Source organism: Thalassophryne amazonica, chromosome 18 (genome assembly GCF_902500255.1).
Source record: "Thalassophryne amazonica chromosome 18, fThaAma1.1, whole genome shotgun sequence".
Classification (NCBI taxonomy): Eukaryota; Metazoa; Chordata; class Actinopteri; order Batrachoidiformes; family Batrachoididae; genus Thalassophryne; species Thalassophryne amazonica.
In genome coordinates, this window is record NC_047120.1 from 2,462,190 (window position 1) to 2,484,269 (window position 22,080).

A 22,080-nucleotide genomic window follows, 5' to 3' on the forward strand; every position below is an offset into this window, starting at 1 on the left:
TCTTTTTGTGTCTTTTTCAAGGCTTTCTGCAAACATGTCTAAAGCCCAACAGCTGAGGGACAGGCTGAAACAACGGCTGACAGCTGCTGATGAAGAAATATTTGAGTTGTTTGAAGGATTGATTGCAGACTATGAAGAAGAAATTCATCGTTTAAAAGAAGAGAACAAAGGATGGAAAGTTCTGGGAGGTGTTTTTAATCCTCCAGTTTGCTTGTACAAAGCAGGTTTGTTCACTAAACATTGTATTACTTTTACCCCATCACAGGCTGTTGTGACTGTCAAATATTTTCCTAATCAGGTATTTCTAAATACTTGTGCAGTAGGATGAGATTTTATTTAAAAAAATGTAAAAAATGTATAATGTAAAAGCTCTGATTTGACCTTGTAACACACTGAAGGTCAAGAGTCTCCTTTATAAAACAGAGCCTAGTACTTATGCTCATAAAAGCTGAATGTGGTGTATGCAAAAAAAAACAAAAAACAGATTGCTTAAAAACCATGAATATACACACCTGTAAACAATGTTCTTTATAAATCACACTCCAGAATTGTGCACACCTGGATCAGCCACATATTCCACCCTCTAAATGACCACATTCAGCCATAAATGGTCACTGCATTGGACCACAATGGAAATAAGTCTTTTCACTTTCTTGTGTCATCCATGTATTTTTAACATGTTTACAATTATACACACTTATGTTGAATTTACTAAATAAAGTCACACACTCTGACTTTTAATATAAAGATGATTTACTGCCCCCTGCTGGAAAGGCGTGTGAGTTCAAAATGTAATTAGCAATGTTAGCTAATATTTATAGCTTCTCCAAAACTATTTGTCCTGTCATGTTTCTGTTTTGGGGATGTTCATCCTTGACCCACAATACATTAGTATGTCAAATGGCAGATCTCAGCTGTGCTCAGTTTGTCCCTGATCGAAGTTGCAAGTACACACAGCTGTTTGTTTATATTTCATGCAGGTGCTTCTAATTTTATGCACAAACAGGGTGGAGATAAAAAACGATACACATTTCACTTGTGTCAGAAATATGAGACTGAACTCACTCATGGTCACGGCAACATAACTTAAGTGATGAAACCAATTGAACTACAAAATCACAGTAAATCAGTAACACTAACAACACTGTTAAGCTAACATGAACCACAAAATCAACAATAATCATAATAATATTAAAGCAAACAGATCTCTGGTACTGGATCAGAAAAGTGTCGGTATTGGTAGATATCCAAATTCAGGTATCGGGAGCAGAAGTGAAAATTTTTTGATCGTTGCATCCCTACTTCCATGTATGACAATCAGTGTCACTGAACACTGCTTTTTTATTCGTCCGTATTTTATCAAGGTAGGTCATTGAAAATTTTCTGAAGATGTTTTCTAGGGCAAAAACATCCACAGATTCCAGATCTGCCATCACATTTGTACCAGCTATTATGCTTCAGGTGCTACAGGCCCCGTTTTGATGCTGAAAATGGTGCTAGGGCAGGCCCCCCCCCCCCAAAAAAGCATAAAAAAGTATATTTTTTGTGAAAGCATTCTTAATTATAGCAAACAAATGTCAGCATGTTTTTATTACACTTTCTTTGCAGTCTTTCCTTGAATTTCATGCATTCTCATAATTTATTATAATACATCCTATTTGGGCACCAGATACAGTAGTAAATTTCAAAAATGGGATACAGAGCTAATTTTTCATTCTGTAGCATCACAAAAATGGCAGTTTGTCCATTATCGCAAAAAATACAAAAATTAAAAGAGCTGTAATAAAGAAGGGATTCAATGGATAATGTTCACTTTGTGGAACACACATATCTGGGGTACTAGTTATATCTGTGTAAAACATTGTGGTCATAACTTGAAGGGTTTTTGAAGTGTTGACTTGAAAATTGAATATGATTGTAGAATGTCAAAAATAGGCCCCCAGTCTCTTTATAATTTGACCATATGGGCAAGTGCTCAGCCACTTCATAAATTTTTTTTTGGAGAGCATATTGATATACAAACTTTATGTCAAAATTTGATGCTACAGAATGGAAAAGGTAGCTCTGTATCCCATTTTTGAGATTCTCTACTGTATCTGAGGTGCCCAAATAGGGTGTATTCCAAATTTGAGAGTTGTATCTGCATTTTTAGCTGTGACAATAACTTTTAAAAATTAAAAAAGCTTAAAATGCGTTTGCGGGTATAAAATAGGATTGTGGGTACCCTGATTTAAAAAAAAAAAAAAAAAAACTACTTGGAATTAAGCAGAAATATTTTGCATGTTTATCAGACATATGTAGGTACTTGTAAGAAAGAAAAAAAAAAAAAAAAAAAAATCTTGAATCTGAGCTGGTGACCTGGGAAGATTTTGGAAAATCTGATGATTTCACACAGAATGACCCCATTCCTTAAAACGACAATAAATTGCCAGCTTGTGTGTTGTAGGTGCGTGATTGCGTATAGCGGGGTATGGCAACCTTTTTCCCCAGAATGCTTTGACCACTAGACAGCAGCAGATGTAACTTGGTCAGCCTCTATTCAATGAGGACAAAAGTGGCAGCATTCAGCACTATAAAAATATAAAGTATATCTGTATAATAAAATGATCTGGGACTGAAATAAAATGGTTTGAATTTGGCTTGAGAGAAACTCTGTCCCAGTCTGTTCAGTGTTGTAGTTAAACGATGAGGATTCTCAACCAAAACTTCTACCTTTGACAGAAATGGCTGAGTGGACAAACAGACTGTCATTCCTTAAAAAGACAATAAATTACCAGCTGGTGTGTTGTAGGCAAAGATGTTGTATATGAGAACTAGAGTTCACACTGAGCCGTGTCCTGGCAAGGAAGCGTGGTCACCATTTTAATTCTGGGCAAGTCAGGAGGCAATTTGTCTTGTCAAGAAACAGGTGGAATATGCTGGAAAGCTGCTCATGCTGGCAAAGCCACAAACCGAGGAAGAATTGAGGCAACATTTCCTTCCATAAGTGGTTATGTTGTTGTTGTCACTTTGTCCGTGACATTTGGTTGATAAACAGGTGTATGTTTCCTGCCCGTTCCTGTGTCGTCTGAGGACACGGAACATTAAATCTTCACTTATGTCTAGTTGATATTTTCAGAGATGTGCGCGCGCGCACGCACACACACACACATGCCACTGACTTCATGAATGAAACTCTGTCAATAAAGGATAATTGTGTAAAAATATGTGTATTTTAATGGTTTTAGGAGCCGCGCTGAACATAGCAGCAGCAGCTCAGCAGCTTAACAGCGCAGATCCGTGTCACTTTCCCGAACACTAATATTTGGGAATGTATAGGTGTCAGAGTAAGTTTAATACTTTTGACATGGTTTAATTTTAATTAATTTTACTGGCATGATATCCAGGTCAGAATGACATTTTTAACACATATTTTGTGAACGTCTTTCTGAGTTTGTTCAGTTGTGAATCCCAATTGAAAATGCATTAACAGCCGAGAACTTCGTCAGTATTTTGCCCGGTGAGGAGGCGTCATGTTGCTGTCCATGAAGGGACGTTCACATTTAGTAGGCAGCATTGGGAGTGCGGACTCTAATACTTATATAATAATAACCTCTTTGGTTGTAGTTTTTTGTTTTTTTGTTTTTTTCTCTCAGCTCTGGGGGGAATAAATTATTTGGCTCCACAGTAATTTTCATCTTGCTTAAAGTTTTCTGTGAATTCTAGGTCTTTTTTGAACAGTACTCTTCATCAATCTGGCTCCACCTTTCTCTGATTGCTGTTGCCAGATCAGCTTTGCAGGTTGGAGCCTTGTCATGGACCCTTTTCTTCAACTTCCACCAAAGATTTTCAATTGGATTAAGATCCGGACTATTTGCAGGCCATGACATTGACCCTATGTGTCTTTTTGCAAGGAATGTTTTCGCAGTTTTTGTTCTATGGCAAGATGCATTATCATCTTGAAAAATGATTTCATCATCCCCAAACATCCTTTCAATTGATGGGATAAGAAAAGTGTCCAAAATAGCAACGTAAACTTGTGCATTTATTGATGATGTAATGACAGCCATCTCCCCAGTGCCTTTACCTGACATGCAGCCCCATATCATCAATGACTGTGGAAATTTACATGTTCTCTTCAGGCAGTCATCTTTATAAATCTCATTGGAACAGCACCAAACAAAAGTTCCAGCATCATCACTTTGCCCAATGCAGATTCGAGATTCATCACTGAATATGACTTTCATCCAGTCATCCACAGTCCACGATTGCTTTTCCTTAGCCCATTGTAACCTTGTTTTTTTCTGTTTAGGTGTTAATGATGGCTTTCGTTCAGCTTTTCTGTATGTAAATCCCATTTCCTTTAGGCGGTTTCTTACAGTTCGGTCACAGATGTTGAATCCAGTTTCCTCCCATTCATTCCTCATTTGTTTTGTTGTGCATTTTCGATTTTTGAGACGTATTGCTTTAAGTTTTCTGTCTTGATGCTTTGATGTCTTCCTTGGTCTACCAGTATGTTTGCCTTTAACAACCTTCCCATGTTGTTTGTATTTGTTCCAGAGTTTAGACACAGCTGACTGTGAACAACCAACACCTTTTGCAAAACTGCGTGAAGATTTACCGTCTTTTAAGAGTTTTGATAATCCTCTCCTTTGTTTCAGTTGACTGATTCATGTCAGTCCACTTGGTGCAACAGCTGTCCAAGGTGTGTTCACTCCTTTTTAGATGCAGACTAACGAGCAGATCTGATTTGATGCAGGTGTTAGTTTTGGGGAAGAAAATTTACAGGGTGATTACATAATTTTTTACTCAGAATTGAGTGATTCCATATTTTTTTCCCTCTGCTTGGTCTAAAAAAGTAACCGTTACTGACTGCCACAATTTTTTCCCTGATTTCTTATAGTGTTTCTTAAAGCCAGAAAGTCGCCATTTGAAATGACTTTAGTTTTGTGTCATGTCTGTGATCTGCTTTTTTCTACAAAATTAAACAACTGAATGAACATCCTCCGATGCCGGTGATTCCATAATTTTTGCCAGGGGTTATAGCAGCGTTGTTGAGTGTACTGCTGTTTAATATAATTTTGTGTGTTTTTTTTTTTAATGATTTTATGTTTTTTGTTTTATTATTTTAGGAATTTGCCTGTACCATCTGGCAGGGGCGGTGACAATGGAAATCAGCCTATGGCTGCAATTGTGTACATTTACATTCTTATTTTTATTTCTTTTTAAAACAAAACCTTCATTAATGTACATTGTCCCTCTGACCACATAAAACTTAATTGAACACTGACAGCAGAAGCTGATGGAGAGGACGATGGAGGACCACAACCAGCCAGCAACTCTGGTTCAAACAGTCTTTTACAACCAGATACCAGTGGCAGGAGTTCAGACAGTTCTGGAACTGAGACTGATGACAGTGATGACTGGAAACAGAGCAGAGGACTTCAGTCAAGTTTTAACTGTTGAAAAAATAATACGAGGTCTGTTAGAAAACTATCCGACCTTTTCATTTTTTGCAAAAACTATATGGATTTGAATCATGTGTGATTGCATCAGCCAAGCTTGAACCTTCGTGCGCATGCGTGAGTTTTTTCACGCCTGTCGGTTGCGTCATTCGCCTGTGAGCAGGCTTTATGGGAGGAGTGGTCCAGCCCCCTCGTTGGATTTTCATTGTCAGGAAATTGGCTGATCGACTGCCGCTTTGCTTCATCAAAATTTTTTCAGAAAGTGTGAGAGACAGCCAGGTGGAAACCATTTGGAAAATTCAGATGGCTTTCGGTGAAGATCTTATGGGATCACACAGATTAAGGACAATTACAACTGGATTAAAGACAGCCCACAGCGGCGGATGATGCGCCGCGCACCGAGCGGCGATCGACAGGCTCAAACGACCAGATCATTTCTAAAGTGAACGCTTTGTTGATTCGGGACGTCATGGAAAGAGGAGCAGAAAAATTCACCACGGAGCCGCTCATGGCGCGGGACGAAAGCACCTCCGTGTTGGTCTCACAGGACATGCCCTAACATGCCCAGCTCTTGCACCATTAGGAAAATTCAGACGGCTTTCGGTGGCTTTTCAGTCGTGTGACTATCCAAGAAATTGTGGATGAGCTGGACATGCCACAACATGTCCTGTGAGGCTTCATCACGGCGTTGCTTTTTGTTCTGTGCCCTGCCCCTCCGTCCCGATGCGCGAAGTCCTCCGCACGTCTTTTCATGACAAAAACTCCTGTAACAGTGGAATGTGCCGTTCATTTCCAAAGTAAATGCTTTGTTGATCCGGGACGTCGTCTAACTACCACAGAAATGGCAGAAGAGTTTAACATCAGCACTTTTTCGGCGAAGTCCTCTGCATGTCTTTTCATGCGTTCACCACAGCCATCTTTCATCTCTTCAGCATTCTGCTAGCAATGAAAATAAATACCATTAATGATTCAGCAAGAACAAAAAAGTATATTAAATGACCCTGTTAACAACTACACGTCATTAATTATGAGCAGCTGAGCTTCAAGAGGCAGGGCTAATAATAATAATAAATTTTATTTATAATGCACTTTACATTTGACACCAAATCCCAAAGTGCTACAGTATAAAACAAGAACACAAAAGACTATAAATCAATGTAAAAACAATAAAACAGTAGCAATAAATTAAAATAAGAGAGATAAAACAGTAGCAATTATTTAGCTAAAAGCCAGAGTAAAAAGGCAGGTTTTGAGTTCTTTTTTAAAGCATCCACCGTCTGTGGAGCCCTGAGATGGTCTGGGAGGGCGTTCCATAGACGGGGAGCAGCCACTGAGAAGGCCCAATCACCCATGGTCTTGAGCCGTGTCCTGGGCATGGCTAGACAGTGCTGGTCAAATTTGACCCCCAGATTTGTCAGGGGAGAGGGGAATGTTGTGTCCAAAAAATGAAAGAGGTAATTGGGGAAGAGCTGAGTTGATGGGGGGTACCAGTTTGGATGGCTTCTGTTTTGGAGCCATTTAGCTGCAGGACGTTTTGACTCATCCACGCCTCTATCTCCTCCAGGCAGGAGCTGAGGCGGGAGACTGTGACCGAGGGGGGACAAGGAGAAATGGTGAGGTAAAGTTGTGTGTCGTCAGCATAGCAGTGAATGCTATGCTGACAAAACACATATAGACTGGATGGGCATACTCCCAGGCACCCTCCAGGATCCTGGAGTATGCCTGGATCCCAAACCCGCATTGTTCCTCTTCAATCAGAGGTTCCACTACCAGCTGAACCCTCCTTTCCAGCATCCTGGAGGAGACTTTACCAGGAAGGCTGAGTAGTGTGATGCCCCTGGAATTGGTGCACCCTCTCTGGTCCCCTTTATTAAATATGGGGACCACCACCCCAATTTGCCACTCCTTAGGCACTGTCTCAGACCTCAACACAATGTTGAAGAGACATCTCATCCATAGATAGTTCCTCCATACCCAAGGCCGTCAGCATTTCTGGACAGATCTTATCAACCCCCAGGGCATTGCCACTGCAGAGTTGTTTGAGTACCTCATTGTCTTCACCAGGGAAATTCCAGCTCTGCCCCGACTATAGAGGGTGCTCTGATGCAAGAGTTCCTCATTGTTCCTTCCAGCGGCAGATTACATCCTCAGTTGAGGTCAACAGAGTCCCATCCTTACTGTGGACAGCTTGGATGGTTCCCTGTTTTCCCCTCCTGAGGTGCCTCACATTCCGACAGAAGCACCTTGGTGCCAACTGAAAGTCTTCCATGGTTGCTCTGAAGTCCTTCCACAGCAGAGGCTGTCAGCCTTTGGGCCTGTTGGTACCTTGCAACTGCCTTCAGAGCCCTCAGAGATAACATATCCCGGAAGGACTCCTCCTTCACTTGGACGGCTTCCCTGATCACAGGTGTTCACCATGGTGTTCGAGGGTTGCCACCCCCTGAGGCACCTAAGACCTTCAGGCCACAGCTCCCTGCTGCAGCTTCAGCAGTGGAAGGTTTGAACATTGCCCATTCTGGTTCAATGCCCCCAACCTCCACAGGGATGCTAGAAAAGTCTGTCCAAAGTCCTCCAACTCACCACCAGATGGTGAACAGTTGACACCTCTGCCCCTCTCTTCACCTGAATGTCCAGAACATGCAGCCTCAGAACAGATGAGACGATCACAAAATTGATCATTAATCTTCGGCCTAGAGTGCTCTGGTACCATGTACACTCAGGAGCATCTTTATGTTCAAACATTGTGTATGTTATGGAAAGTCCATGACGAGCACAGATGTCAATTCACAAACGACCGTTTGGGTTTAGATTGGGGAGGCCGTTCCTCCCAGGTCACAGCTCTCTGTCATTGCCCACATGTGTGTTGAAGTCCCCCAGCAAAACAATGTAGTACCCCACGGGAGCCCCATACAGGACTCCATTCAGGGACTTCAAGAAGGCCGAGTACTCCAAACTGCTGTTGGGTGCATACGCACAAACAACATTCAGAGTTTCCCCCTGGCCACCCAAAGGAGCAGAGAGGCAACCTTTTCATGTACTGTGGTAAACTCCAACGTAGCTGTGCTCATCAAAGGACTCGTGAGTATCCCCACACCTGCCCAGCACCTCACACCCTGGGCAACTCCAGAGAAGAATAAGGCCCAACCCCTATCAAGGAGAGTGGTTCAGGAGCTGAGGCTGTGCATGGAGGAGAGGCCCACCAGATGTAACTCGTTTCGCTCCACCTCCCATCCAATCTCCAGCTCCTTCCTCCACAGGGAGGTGACGTTCCTCCAGAGTGAGCCCTTGCCACCTAGGTCTGGTCCACCGAGGTCCTCTACTTTCACTGCAACCAATGGGTAGCGTACCCAACACCAGTGGCTCCCCCGGTGGGTGGTGAGCCCACAGTGGACCAATATTTCTGATTGCAACTTCCATGTGTGAAATAAATCATCCTTAAACCTTTGTTTGTTTCCAATATTTTTATGCACACCATCAAAGCTTTTCTGTAGCACCCCCGCCCCCCACAATCTACATAATTTTTGAAAACCAAGGTCAAGAGTTTAAAGCCACGGGTTTGACAGCAGAGGATCCTTGTTTCCCTGTAAGATCTGAAAAGTACAAAGGCTGTTAAACACCAAATTGCTCCGACTTCATGAGTGTGAAGCGGTGCATGTGAGACATCACTGTAAAGCTCTTTGAACACGTTTATCAGATGGCAAAATGTGCTGTGGAAATGAAGTTCCATTCGCATTGTGTTTGAGGTCAGCAACACTCAGGCATATTTTTCACTGAGTTGTAATGTCACTGTTGATGTGTTCATGTCATAGTTGAGTTTTGACATTACGTTAGAGTCCAGCTAAAGTATGTGTGAAATGTAAAATAAATCCTCCTTGGCCCAGTTTCATGAAGGAGCGTAATTTTGTTTTGTTGACTAAACTCAGTCAGCTATTCATTTAACGTTAGTCATTGCACAAAGTGCTTAAGGTGCGTTTACACATAAGCAAGACGCGTTACCAATGTCATTTTTCTGTCATTCGTGACACATTCCTGATATTCTTAACGTGACTTAACGCATCTGAATAGGTTTTTAATAGTGTGTGTTGTTGCGTGATATTCTTGATATTCGTGGAGCATGTTTTTGCCTGTCAAAAAATATTCCACGAATGTCACACACCACCCTCATTTTGTCTCAAACCGTGGAGGTCACAACTGAGCGTATTGATCCATCTTGATGAGTAGTGATCCTTAACAGAACGTGACAACGTTCGTAGTGGTTCCTGTGATGGTTCTTGGAGTCCAAACTGTCACTCGTTATTACGAAGTGACACGGAAACTGTCAAGTTTTGACACGACTTGTAATGCGGCGTTACATTTCACTGCACGCCATGACGAATCAGTTTTCTGACACGTGCGCATAATTAAACTTGGCTCCACGGCGTTCAGTTTGATGCAGTATGTAGAAGAGGAACAGTGACGCGGAGTCAGCCAAGTGTCGTTCCACAGTTCCTGCTGAAGCTCCTCAGGACGCTCCTGCAGGTGTTTCACCTGCTGTTGTAACCGATGAGCGGGAGAAGGAGTCTGAGCAACCAGAGGAACCGGAGGAGCGAGAGGAGACTCACGTGCAGCCAGACATCTCTGCACCTCCTCCAGTCCGGCAGAGGAAGAAGCGCGTGCACAATTAAACTCTGCTGCACCGCATTCAGTTTGATTGCTGACACCAAGTCGCCTAAAAGTCTCATTTCAGTGCTCTTCAGCGCTCCTGCAGGTGTTCACCTGCTCCATGTGCCTGATGTTTGGGAAAACGCGTGAGACCAGAGCCGCATGAAGCCACACATCTGACTCTGTCCGTGTCCTCCTCTCTCCACCACTCCATGGCACAGAGCCCAACTACGCATGCAGTCACAAAGTTCTTCTGAAAAACTGGAGCAATCTGAATTCGGTTGGATGAATATGGGTGTGTGTGTGTGGAGACAATTCACCTCTTTCACAACGTGACAGAAGTTAACGATGCGCTGTTACGCGCAATAACGCGGAACATTATTCTTGACTGTGTGTAATGGTTCCTGATTATTCTCCAGCAACATGTGCCATTAATTGTAACGTGTGGTAACAGGTTGCAGCAGTTCCTGAGGACGCCTGACACCTCTGCCCCGAATCATCACATTGGTGATCAACGGCCAAGAATGTGTACTTCGTGGCATTCGTGACTTGTCGTTATGTGTAAACGCAGCATTAGACTTGAGCCTGCTACAGAGGAGGCTAATCTTATTTTAGTCAACAAAACTGTCAGACAAATAATTGCGATTGATGAATATAGTCTCTCTCCCCCCCCCCCCCCCCCCCCTCTTATATTCTAGTATCGTACAAGGCAACACAACTGTGTAATAATTTTGGCTGAAAAGTTTGGCTTCTGTGAGTGGAGAAACTGAATAGTACAACATTTTTATTTTTATCTTCTGATTTGTGGTGAAATTGAAATTCCACCACAAATCTGAAATTGTTTCTCATCAGTCACGTTTTGTGCTTAAACACTACATTAAGCTCTAGATTGAACAAATACGAGGTCTGTCCAAAAAGTAATGGACCTTTTTATTTTTTTCAAAAACTATATGGATTTGAATCACGTGTGATTGCATCAGCCAAGCTTGAACCTTCGTGCGCATGCGTGAGTTTTTTCATGCCTCTCGGTTGCGTCATTGGCTTGTGAGCAGGCTTTGAGTGAGCAGTGGTCCACCCCCCTCAGGGAAATGTCTGAATAATTTGGAGCTTTGCTGCATCAAATTTCATCTCATGATCTCATAAATTCAGTGTACGACGCGCACATGGTGTGAACAGGCTGTAACGGCCAGAATCACACAGGGAGAGAAAGTTCAGAGAGAAGTACAAGCAGCTCCACAGTTTGGTTTTGTTTTTTTAACATGTTCGCTTGGGTTAAAATCCTCTGTCTGCTCCGCGCTCGCTGTGCACTGATAGTTCAGCAGCATGTCGTGCCTCCATTCAGGAATCTCCCTCACCCACCCACTCCCTCGCAGTCTGCAGCCTGACTCCACATGCACACACACACACAGAGACACACACCAACAGCTCCTCCCAGCTCCTTCTGTAAACTCCACATTTTAAACAGCTTTGAAGAAGACGGTCACTGTTTTAATTGGCCGTCTTATCCAAACGGCAGGACGGATCACTCCTCAGCCTCCATGTTATTGTCCTGCCTTAAGACGAGAGCGAAACAGAGTGAGCGAGGCTGCAGCACAATGACATCAGATTCTGAGTCGTTTTAGCTTTGTGAATAAAATAAATAATTTGTGGTAATCGCGAATATGAAAAATAATCGCGATTGGCGAATATTGTAATAATTGTGACAGCCCTATCTGTTGGCAGCTAGGGCCGATGTTCCTTTGAAACACTCAAGAGCACCCCTGTGTTGCTCATATGCCTCCAAAAGGAGAGCTTTCTCTCCAGGTTCCTTTTTCCAGGAGTGCTTCTCCTCTGATGTGGTAAACTCAGCTATGGTTGTAGCGGACGACCAGCCCAGAAGTAAACATAACTCATTCATTGGAGGCGTTTTGTGCCAGCAACAGTCGTGAGGCCGCTTCTTGAGGCCGGTTTCTTACAGTTTGGTCACAGATGTTGACTCCAGTTTCCTCCCATTCGTCCCTCATTTGTTTTGTTGTGCATTTTCGATTTTGAGACATATTGCTTTAAGTTTTCTGTCTTGACGCTTTGATGTCTTCCTTGGTCTACCGTTATGTTTGCCTTTAACAACCTTCCCATGTTGTTTGTATTTGTTCCAGAGTTTAGACACAGCTGACTGTGAACAACCAACACCTTTTGCAACATTGCATGATGATTTACCCTCTTTTAAGAGTTTGATAATCCTCTCCTTTGTTTCAATTGACATCTCTCGTGTTGGAGCCATGATTCATGTCAGTCCACTTGGTGCAACAGCTCTCCAAGGTGTGTTCACTCCTTTTTAGATGCAGACTAACGAGCAGATCTGATATGATACAGGTGTTAGTTTTGGGGATGAAAATTTACAGGGTGATTCCATAATTTTTTCCTCAGAATTGAGTGATTCCATATTTTTTTCCTCTGCTTGGTCTAAAAAGGTAACCGTTACTGACTGCCACAATCTTTTTTTCTTGATTTCTTATAGTGTTTCTTAAAGCCAGAAAGTTGCCATTTGAAATGACTTTAGTTTTGTGTCATGTCTGTGATCTGCTTTTTTTCTACAAAATTAAACAACTGAATGAACATCCTCTGAGGCCGGTGATTCCATAATTTTTGCCACGGGTTGTATGTGTGTATGTGTACATATTTGTGGGTATGTAGGTGTATGGATGTATATATACACTCAACAAAAATATAAACGCAACACTTTTTGGTTTTGCTCCCATTTTGTATGAGAAAAATTAAACAACTGAATGAACATCCTCCAAGGCTGGTAATTCCATAATTTTTGCCAGGGGTTGTAGTTAATAAAATGATCTTACCGCTATTGTTTATGCTGGACGACGGTTAAACGATGTCCCCGAAAGTTAAGGTCAGTCCAGATTTCTTGTTTTGTTTGGACTTCAGTGTCCTTCATTAGTGCCGTGTGACCGAGGCTTTAGTCGATTAAGTAAGTTTAGGAGACTTAAAGATGAGACTGTTTAATGAAACCGGGTCCTGCTATACATTTCCACTTAATCAGTTCTGTCAGTGCAAAAACTTACTGTCATCAGGTCAAACTCACCACTCTGATACTTTATTTTAATGTGTTGTTCTAACATTTATTCTTAATTTGTTTCTTTACAGACATGCAGCCGTTGTTGGTGATTAAAGAAGAAACTCTCCCTGAACACCAGGAATGGAATCTGAGTGTTGACCAGGAGGACATTAAAGAAGAAGAGAAGCTGTGGATAAGTCAGCAGGGAGAGCAGCTTCAGCAGCTGGAGGAGGCAGATCTCACCAAGTTTGGTTTCACTGTCCCTGTGAAGAGTGAAAATGATGATGAAAAACCAGAGTCATCACAGCTTCATCAAAGCCCAAGTGATGAGAGCACAGAGACTGAGCCTGTAGCCAGCAGCTCATCTGTACACAGAACACTGAAGGCAGAAGCTAATGGATATTCTCAAGCATCTGGACCCATGAATAGTTCAGAGCAATACAAGAGGAGGCAAGCAAGCGTGAAACCATTGAGCTGTTGTGATGGGAGTAAAACACAGAAACAGAAGAGAATTCAGACAGGAAAGAAACCACTTGACTGTTCTAAATGTGGTCGCAGATTTGTACGAAAGAGCAACCTGAAAAGACACATGATAATTCACACAGGACACAAACAATTTGTGTGTTCTGAATGTGGTCAAAGATTTGGACAAAAGGGCGACCTGCAAAAACACATAATTCACACAGGACACAAACAATTTGCGTGTTCTGAATGTGGTCAAAGATTTGGACAAAAGGGCGACCTGCAAAAACACATAATTCACACAGGACACAAACACTTTGTCTGTTCTGAATGTGGTTACAAATTTAGAGAAAGGGGCCCCCTGAAAAGACACATGATAATTCACACAGGACAAAAACAATTTGGCTGTTCTGAATGTGGTCGCAAATTTGGAGATGAGAGCAACCTGAAAAGGCACATGATAATTCATACAACACAAAAACAATATGTGTGTTCTGAATGTGGTCAAAGATTTGGACAAAAGGGCGACCTGAAAAAACACACAATTCACACAGGACACAAACAATTTGGTTGTTCTGAATGTGATCGCAGATTTGGAGATAAGTGCACCCTGAAAAGACACATGATAATTCACACAGGACAAAAACAATTTGACTGTTCTGAATGTGGTCATAGATTTGGAGCTAAGAGCAACCTGAAAAGACACATGATAATTCACACAGGACACAAACATTTTGTCTGTTCTGAATGTGGTCGCAGATTTAGTGAAAAGGGCAACCTGAAAAAACACATGATAATTCACTCAGGACAAAAACAATTTGGCTGTTCTGAATGTGGCCAAAGATTTGGACATAAGTGCCGCCTGAACAGACACATGATAATTCATACAGGTCCAAAAGACCAAGGAAACACAGCTAACCAGACCCATCCGCTGCCGAACAACAACATACAAATATTTGGCTGACAGGAATCATAGCTCATAGCTGATGCCATTTATGAACATCTGGACACTGATGGCTACCTGGAAGATGAACAGAAAGGTCGCTTCAGAAAAAGATAAGTAACTGAAGATGAGGGATGGGTATCGTAACGAAATTATTCGATCCACCAACATCAATAACTTAACGATTCCCTTATCGGTCCTTCAGAGTGGCCGTTGTTTTTGGGGACATTTGTCAGGAAAATGATAATTTCTCTACATTGATTACAAACCCTGCAGCGGGTCTGTAAACAACTTTTCTGCAGCGCGGCTTTGCTTTGAACCTTGAACCAATCAAAGCAGTAATTTGCAGATCGAAGCAGTGTTTCGATTACTGCTTCATTGATTCATTGTTTTATTTTGCTTTATCTTAATTTTTCCCTGCTAAAATCCTAAAGACCATATGACTGTGAGTAATATTTTCCTTTTTTATGTTAAACTGACCTGTTACGGTCTTCCGAAACAGTTGATGGATGTATTTTATAATTTAAAAAGGGGACCAATGCTAACGTGCTAGCATGTCTATGGCTTTTTCAATGTTAAAGTTAGCATTAAGCTGTTCGCATCTCAGCATGCTTGTGTGCATGTTTTCTGTATAATTAATGGCTCAGCGTTCGTTGTTGTAAAAGTCAATTTTTTTTCATATATTAATAAAAAGCAACAATAACTAATAATGCTACAATACAATTTTAGAGAAAGAGAAAAAACTTGATGAAACAAAACACAACAGAAAAGATAAAACCACCTAACAATGAAAATAAATAAATAAATATAGAAATAAATAAGTGTTTCCTGTGAACACCCAGTGACTCTTACAGCTTCACTTCATCCCTGTTTTATTTAAGTTTAATGACAATTTGTTTCGGTCAAACCATATTTTCAGTTTGTTAATTTCTTCAGTGATTTCCTCCAGAACTATCTGCCAAGCTGGAAAACTGCTGCATTCTAGTAAGAGCAGAATACTACTGGAATGAATTTGAATAAGGAAAGTTTTTTTTTTTTTCTCACTGAATGGATGCTGCACTCACTGCAGTTTATTTTCTGGAATAGTCCCAGATTGCATTTCAGAACTTCTAGAATTCAAACATTTTTGTGCGGGTGATGTTGGGGGGGTAATTTTAGGTTTCAGCTTTTTTTTTTTTCTTCGCCACTTTCATCCCTGAATATGTCAATTGTGAGTCACTTTTGTGCAGATTAGTGTCACTAACTGGGACTCCTGTCTTGTTGTGAGAAACAAACGAGAATTGTCCTCCGTTCTGTTCACACAGCTCCAAACTCTGCGCGGCTCTCTGCCGAGTCAAGTTAGAACGATAGAGTCCAGTCGGAATTAATAACTTCAAATCAAAACGCAGTTTAAATCAAATGACACCTCTTTCCAAATGTTGTAATACAAACGAACTACAATCGATCAAAACGTTTTTTCCTCCCAAAATGAGATGTCCTGCGCTGACGTGCAGCAGCCAGCTGAGTTCAGCTCAGAGGTACGGAGAGATATTCATGCCAAAATGTCTGAAAGGAAATGCTTTTAACAAATCTACAGATTTTGTTGATTTTTATTTATGTCTAGAGCTCAAGAATCCAGTGACAAATTTAAAATTTTGTTGACATAGAAAACCTGTAAAGCCTACTTTTAGTTGACAAAAAATTCACAAGAGGTATCGATAAGGGAATCGATAAGGAATCGGATCGATAAAATCTCATCAATACCCATCCCTACTCAAGACCAGTCATTGATAGACAAACTATCCTGGAGGACTGCAAAAAAAGGAGAAACCTCAACATGGCTTGGATTGACTACAAAATGGCATTTGACAGTGTACCACACTCCTGGATCATGAGGTGCTTAGAACTCTACAACATCAATGAGGAAATAAGATCTTTCCTAAGAGCATAAATGAACAAGTGGAACACCACCATCACCCTGAACCACACAGAGGGACAAATAATAATCCCAGACGTACGAGTTCAGAGAGGGATATTTCAGGGAGACAGACTCTCACCACTTTTATTCTGCTTAATCATGGACCCGCTCAGCAAAACCCTGAAGGAGCATGACATTGGATATGACTTAAGTAAAGACAGAGGAATGAAAAACCAAAAACTTGTGAACCATCTGCTGTTCATGGACGATTTGAAAATCTAAGCCACACAAAAGGAGGACTCAGTCAGCTCGTGGAAACTGTCCATAAGTTCTCAAAAGACACTGGTATGGAATTTGGACTGGATGTGCCTCACATTCACACAAACACTGATGTCAGGGTGTTGCAATGCAAGGTGCTCACTACACACCAGGAGCAACTAGGGATTAAGGACCTTGCCCAAGGGCCCTTTATGATTTTCCGGTCAGACTGGGATTTGAGCCAAGGATCCTCTGGTCTCAAGCCCAACGCTTCACCACTAGATCATCACCTCCTGTGTTTGGATGTTCATGGTGTTTAACCTGTCAGCAAGGTGTTGCTGTCTTCGAGGTGTGAAATGGCGTCTGTGTCAGGAGTCCTGCTGCATGCTGGGATACTTTGATTCTGTGTGATGAAATTTTTAAGTTTTGGGCAAAATATGGATATTTTTTTTGTTTGTTAAAAACTTCAGTTCTTGATGGATTTTGATTATCATGTTTTTGTTTCCTTCATCAAAGGAAATGGTTCTTCGTTGTTCTTCCTCAAAATATTAAAATTTTGAATTGTTTTTGAAAATGTAGATAATTTTTTTTTCCATCATGAAAACAGCGAAAATCACAAACAATTTTTCTCTTTCAGTTCTGATTTTAATTCTGTTGATTTTGTTAGATTGATCAAAACACTGTTCATAATTCTTCCTTGTGGAAATATGAAATTCTAAATTTTGGGGGGAGAAATTAATGCAAAAAGTTTCTTCTCTTTGATTTTTATTTTGATTCAGATTATTTAGTTTGATTCTTCTAAACCAGTGGTGTCCAAACTATTCCAGAAAGGGCAGAGAGGGTGCAGGTTTTCTTTGTAGCCACTGACTTCAGCAGGTGATTTCACTGATTAACATCCTTTTGAACAGGTGGGATGAGTTCATCAGTGAAATCACCTGCTGAAGTCAGTGGCTACAAAGAAAACCTGAACCCTCTCGGTCCTTTCTGGAATAGTTTGGACACCACTGTTCTAAACAATGTAAACAATTCTTCCTCGCAAAATTTAGAATTTTTGTTGTCATTAAATTCTGTTTGGGAAAACAATAAAATTCACCTAAATGCTTTTTGATCAATTTTAATTCTGATGATTTTGTTTCATTACAGTTCTGCTCTTCACTGCAGAAATTTGAATTTGGGCAAAATACCAAATTTTGGTCATGAAAACCATGAAATACGCCCAGAATTCGGCAGTTTTCCAAGTCACATGCAAGAAAAAATGTTACCAAAACGACAGTATCAGGGCTGTGAAAACTGCGGATCCGCGGGATTCCATGGATTTCATCATGGGGAGGAGGGGTGGGGTGTTAGTGATGTACTCTAATCGTGAACATCACTGAGTTTTTAAAATGCTTATCGGAAAGCGTTCTCTTTTTTATGACATCGTGTGAGTTTTATAAGCCTGCGAACACTGATCTGTGTGTTACAGATGCAAATCAGTTTCTTCGGAGTTTCACGGAGGAAAAATGCCACTCAAAGCGTAGCTGTTACGACAGTTGTCGTAAAGCGGGACTGGTTGGTTGCTGTGTGGCTCCTGTACGACGCTTAAGCTAAACTTAGCATGTGGACATCCCAAACTTTTAGAGCTTTCAAGTTTTTAAAAGATTTGTGCAGCATGTCTGTGTCACGGAGCGACGTCGCACAGAAAGATCGCGAGAAAAACGGTTTGAAAACGTTTAACAGTAGTGTTCAGAATAATAGTGCTATGTGACTAAAAAGATTAATCCAGGTTTTGAGTCTATTTCTTATTGTTACATGGGAAACAAGGTACCAGTAGATTCTCACAAATCCAACAAGACCAAGCATTCATGATATGCACACTCTTAAGGCTATGAAATTGGGCTATTAGTAAAAAAAAAGTAGAAAAGGGGGTGTTCACAATAATAGTAGCATCTGCTGGTGACGCTACAAACTCAAAACTATTATGTTCAAACTGCTTTTTTAGCAATCCTGTGAAATCACTAAACTAGTATTTAGTTGTATAACCACAGTGTTTCATGATTTCTTCACATCTGCGAGGCATTAATTTTGTTCGTTTGGAACCAAAATTTTGCTCGTTTTACTAGTGTGCTTGGGGTCATTGTCTTGTTGAAAAACCCATTTCAAGGGCATGTCCTCTTCATCATAAGGCAACATGACCTCTTCAAGTATTTTGACGTACCCAGACTGATCCATGATACCTGGTATGTGATATATAGGCCCAACACCATAGTAGAAGAAACATGCCCATATCATGATGCTTGCACCACCATGCTTCACTGTCTTCACTGTGAACTGTGGCTTGAATTCAGAGTTTGGGGGTCGTCTCACAAACTGTCTGCGGCCCTTGGACCCAAAAAGAACAATTTTACTCTCATCAGTCCACAAAATATTCCTCCATTTCTCTTTAGGCCAGTTGATGTGTTCTTTGGCAAATTGTAACCTCTTCTGCACGTCTTTTATTTAACAGAGGGACTTTGCGGGGGATTCTTGCAAATAAATTAGCTTCACACAGGCGTCTTCTAACTGTCACAGCACTTACAGGTAACTCCAGACAGTCTATGATCATCCTGGACCTGATCAGTGGGTGAGCCTTTGCCATTCTGGTTATTCTTCTATCCATTTTGATGGTTGTTTTCCATTTTTTCCACATGTCTGGCTTTTTGGCTATTTTAAAGGATTGGAGATCATTGTAGATGAACAGCCTATAATTTTTTGCACCTGCGTATGTTTTCCCCTCTCCAATCAACTTTTTCAAGTTGATTCATACTTTTAAAACTACGCTGTTCTTCTGAAGAATGTCTTGAATGTCCCATTTTCCTCAGGCTTTCAAAGAGAAAAGCATGTTCAACAGGTGCTGACTTCATCCTTAAATAGGGGACACCTGATTCACACCTGTTTGTTCCACAAAATGGACAAACTCACTGACTGAATGCCACACTACTACAACCCCTGGCAATAATTATGGAATCACCGGCCTCGGAGGATGTTCATTAAGTTGTTTAATTTTGTAGAAAAAAAAAGCAGATCACAGACATGACACAAAACTAAAGTCATTTCAAATGGCAACTTTCTGGCTTTAAGAAACTATAAGAAATCAGGGGAAAAAAAATTGTGGCAGTCAGTAACAGTTACTTTTTTAGACCAAGCAGAGGGGAAAAAAAATATGGACTCACTCAGTTCTGAGGAATAAATTATGGAATCACCCTGTAAATTTTCTTCCCCAAAACTGACACCTGCATCAAATCAGATCTGCTCGTTAGTCTGCATCTAAAAAGGAGTGATCACACCTTGGAGAGCTGTTGCACCAAGTGGACTGACATGAATCATGGCTCCAACACGAGAGACGTCAATTGAAACAAAGGAGAGGATTATCAAACTCTTAAAAGGGTAAATCATCACGCAATGTTGCAAAAGATGTTGGTTGTTCACAGTCAGCTGTGTCTAAACTCTGGACCAAATACAAACAACATGGGAAGGTTGTTAAAGGCAAACATACTGGTAGACCAGGGAAGACATCAAAGCGTCAAGACAGAAAACTTAAAGCAATATGTCTCAAAAATCGAAAATGCACAGCAAAACAATTGAGGAACGAATGGGAGGAAACTGGAGTCACGTCTGTGACCAAACTGTAAGAAACTGCCTAAAGGAAATGGGATTTACATACAGAAAAGCTAAACGAAAGCCATCATTAACACCTAAACAGAAAAAAACAAGGTTACAATGGGCTAAGGAAAAGCAATCGTGGACTGTGGATGACTGGATGAAAGTCATATTCAGTGATGAATCTTGAATCTGCATTAGGCAAGGTGATGATGCTGGAACTTTTGTTTGGTGCCGTTCCAATGAGATTTATTAAGATGACTGCCTGAAGAGAACATGTAAATTTCCACAGTCATTGATGATATGGGGCTGCATGTCAGGTAAAGGCACTGGGGAGATGGCTGTCATTACATATTTTGGACACTTTTCTTATCCCATCAATTGAAAGGATGTTTGGGGATGATGAAATCATTTTTCAAGATGATAATGCATCTTGCCATAGAGCAAAAACTGTGAAAACATTCCTTGCAAAAAGACACATAGGGTCAATGTCATGGCCTGCAAATAGTCCGTATCTTAATCCAATTGAAAATCTTTGGTGGAAGTTGAAGAAAATGGTCCATGACAAGGCTCCAACCTGCAAAGCTGATCTGGCAACAGCAATCAGAGAAAGTTGGAGCCAGATTGATGAAGAGTACTGTTTGTCACTCATTAAGTCCATGCCTCAGAGACTTCAAGCCAGAGGTGGTGCAACAAAATACTAGTGATGTGTTGGAGCGTTCTTTTGTTTTTCATGATTCCATATTTTTTTTCCTCAGAATTGAGTGATTCCATTTTTTTTTTCCCCCCCCCCCCCCCCCCCCCCCTCTGCTTGGTCTAAAAAAGTAACCGCTACTGACTGCCACAATTTTTTTTTTTCCCCTGATTTCTTAGTGTTTCTTAAAGCCAGAAAGTTGCCATTTGAAATGACTTTAGTTTTGTGTCATGTCTGTGATCTGCTTTTTTTCTACAAAATTAAACAACTGAATGAACATCCTCCGAGGCCGGTGATTCCATAATTTTTGCCAGGGGTTGTATTATTGTGAACACCCCCTTTTCTACTTTTTTTTTTTTTTCTTTTTACTAATAGCCCAATTTCATAGCCTTAAGAGTGTGTATATCATGAATGCTTGGTCTTGTTGGATTTGTGAGAATCTACTGAATCTACTGGTACCTTGTTTCCATGTAACAATAAGAAATATACTCAAAACCTGGATTAATCTTTTTAGTCACATAGCACTACTATTATTCTGAACACAACTGTATAAGGACAAGAATCTGTGGAATTGTCCCTGGCTTCATCAACACACCTGAAAGATAAAAGAAATGGGAAAGTGAACTGTGCCCTCTCAGGAAAACATGGTAAGAATTTTTCTCTCCCTGGAAAATAAATATTGTGCTGTTCAAACAGGATTTTAGAAAGATTATGTGACTTTTTTATTATTAATGTTGGCTTTCTTTCATTGGAAAAAAGGCTGTGGCTTTAAATGAATTTACAGGAATTTACACAAGAATATAAGTGACTTTTTACTATAGGTATGTTATTGATATTTTACCATGATTTTCCAAATATTCTACAAGCTTTAGTTGTGGTTTTTGAAATACTTTGTCTTCATGAATTTCATGTAGTTTAACTGAGTTAATGTATAATTTGGTTTACAATTAAAAGGAAAATCATTCCAGGTCCGACTTCCATGTCATAGTCTGTTTTTTCAACATATTCATTGACAGGTCAAATAAAAGGTTGAATGAGGATCATTTAAATATCCACTAATTTTGAGATTTATTC

General features: G+C 40.7%; 1 protein-coding gene across 1 annotated transcript in view; it reads left to right on the top strand.

The window, feature by feature from the left end:
• The window catches only part of LOC117530229 (zinc finger protein 174-like), a gene marked incomplete at its 3' end in the record, with an annotated part of 87,477 nt that overhangs the window by 2,743 nt on the left and 62,654 nt on the right, over positions 1-22,080 (top strand). Inside the window, exon 2 of the mRNA XM_034193157.1 lies at positions 22-224. Within this exon, the coding sequence (XP_034049048.1) occupies positions 22-224 (203 nt within the window). The remainder of the gene's footprint in view (positions 1-21; positions 225-22,080) is intronic.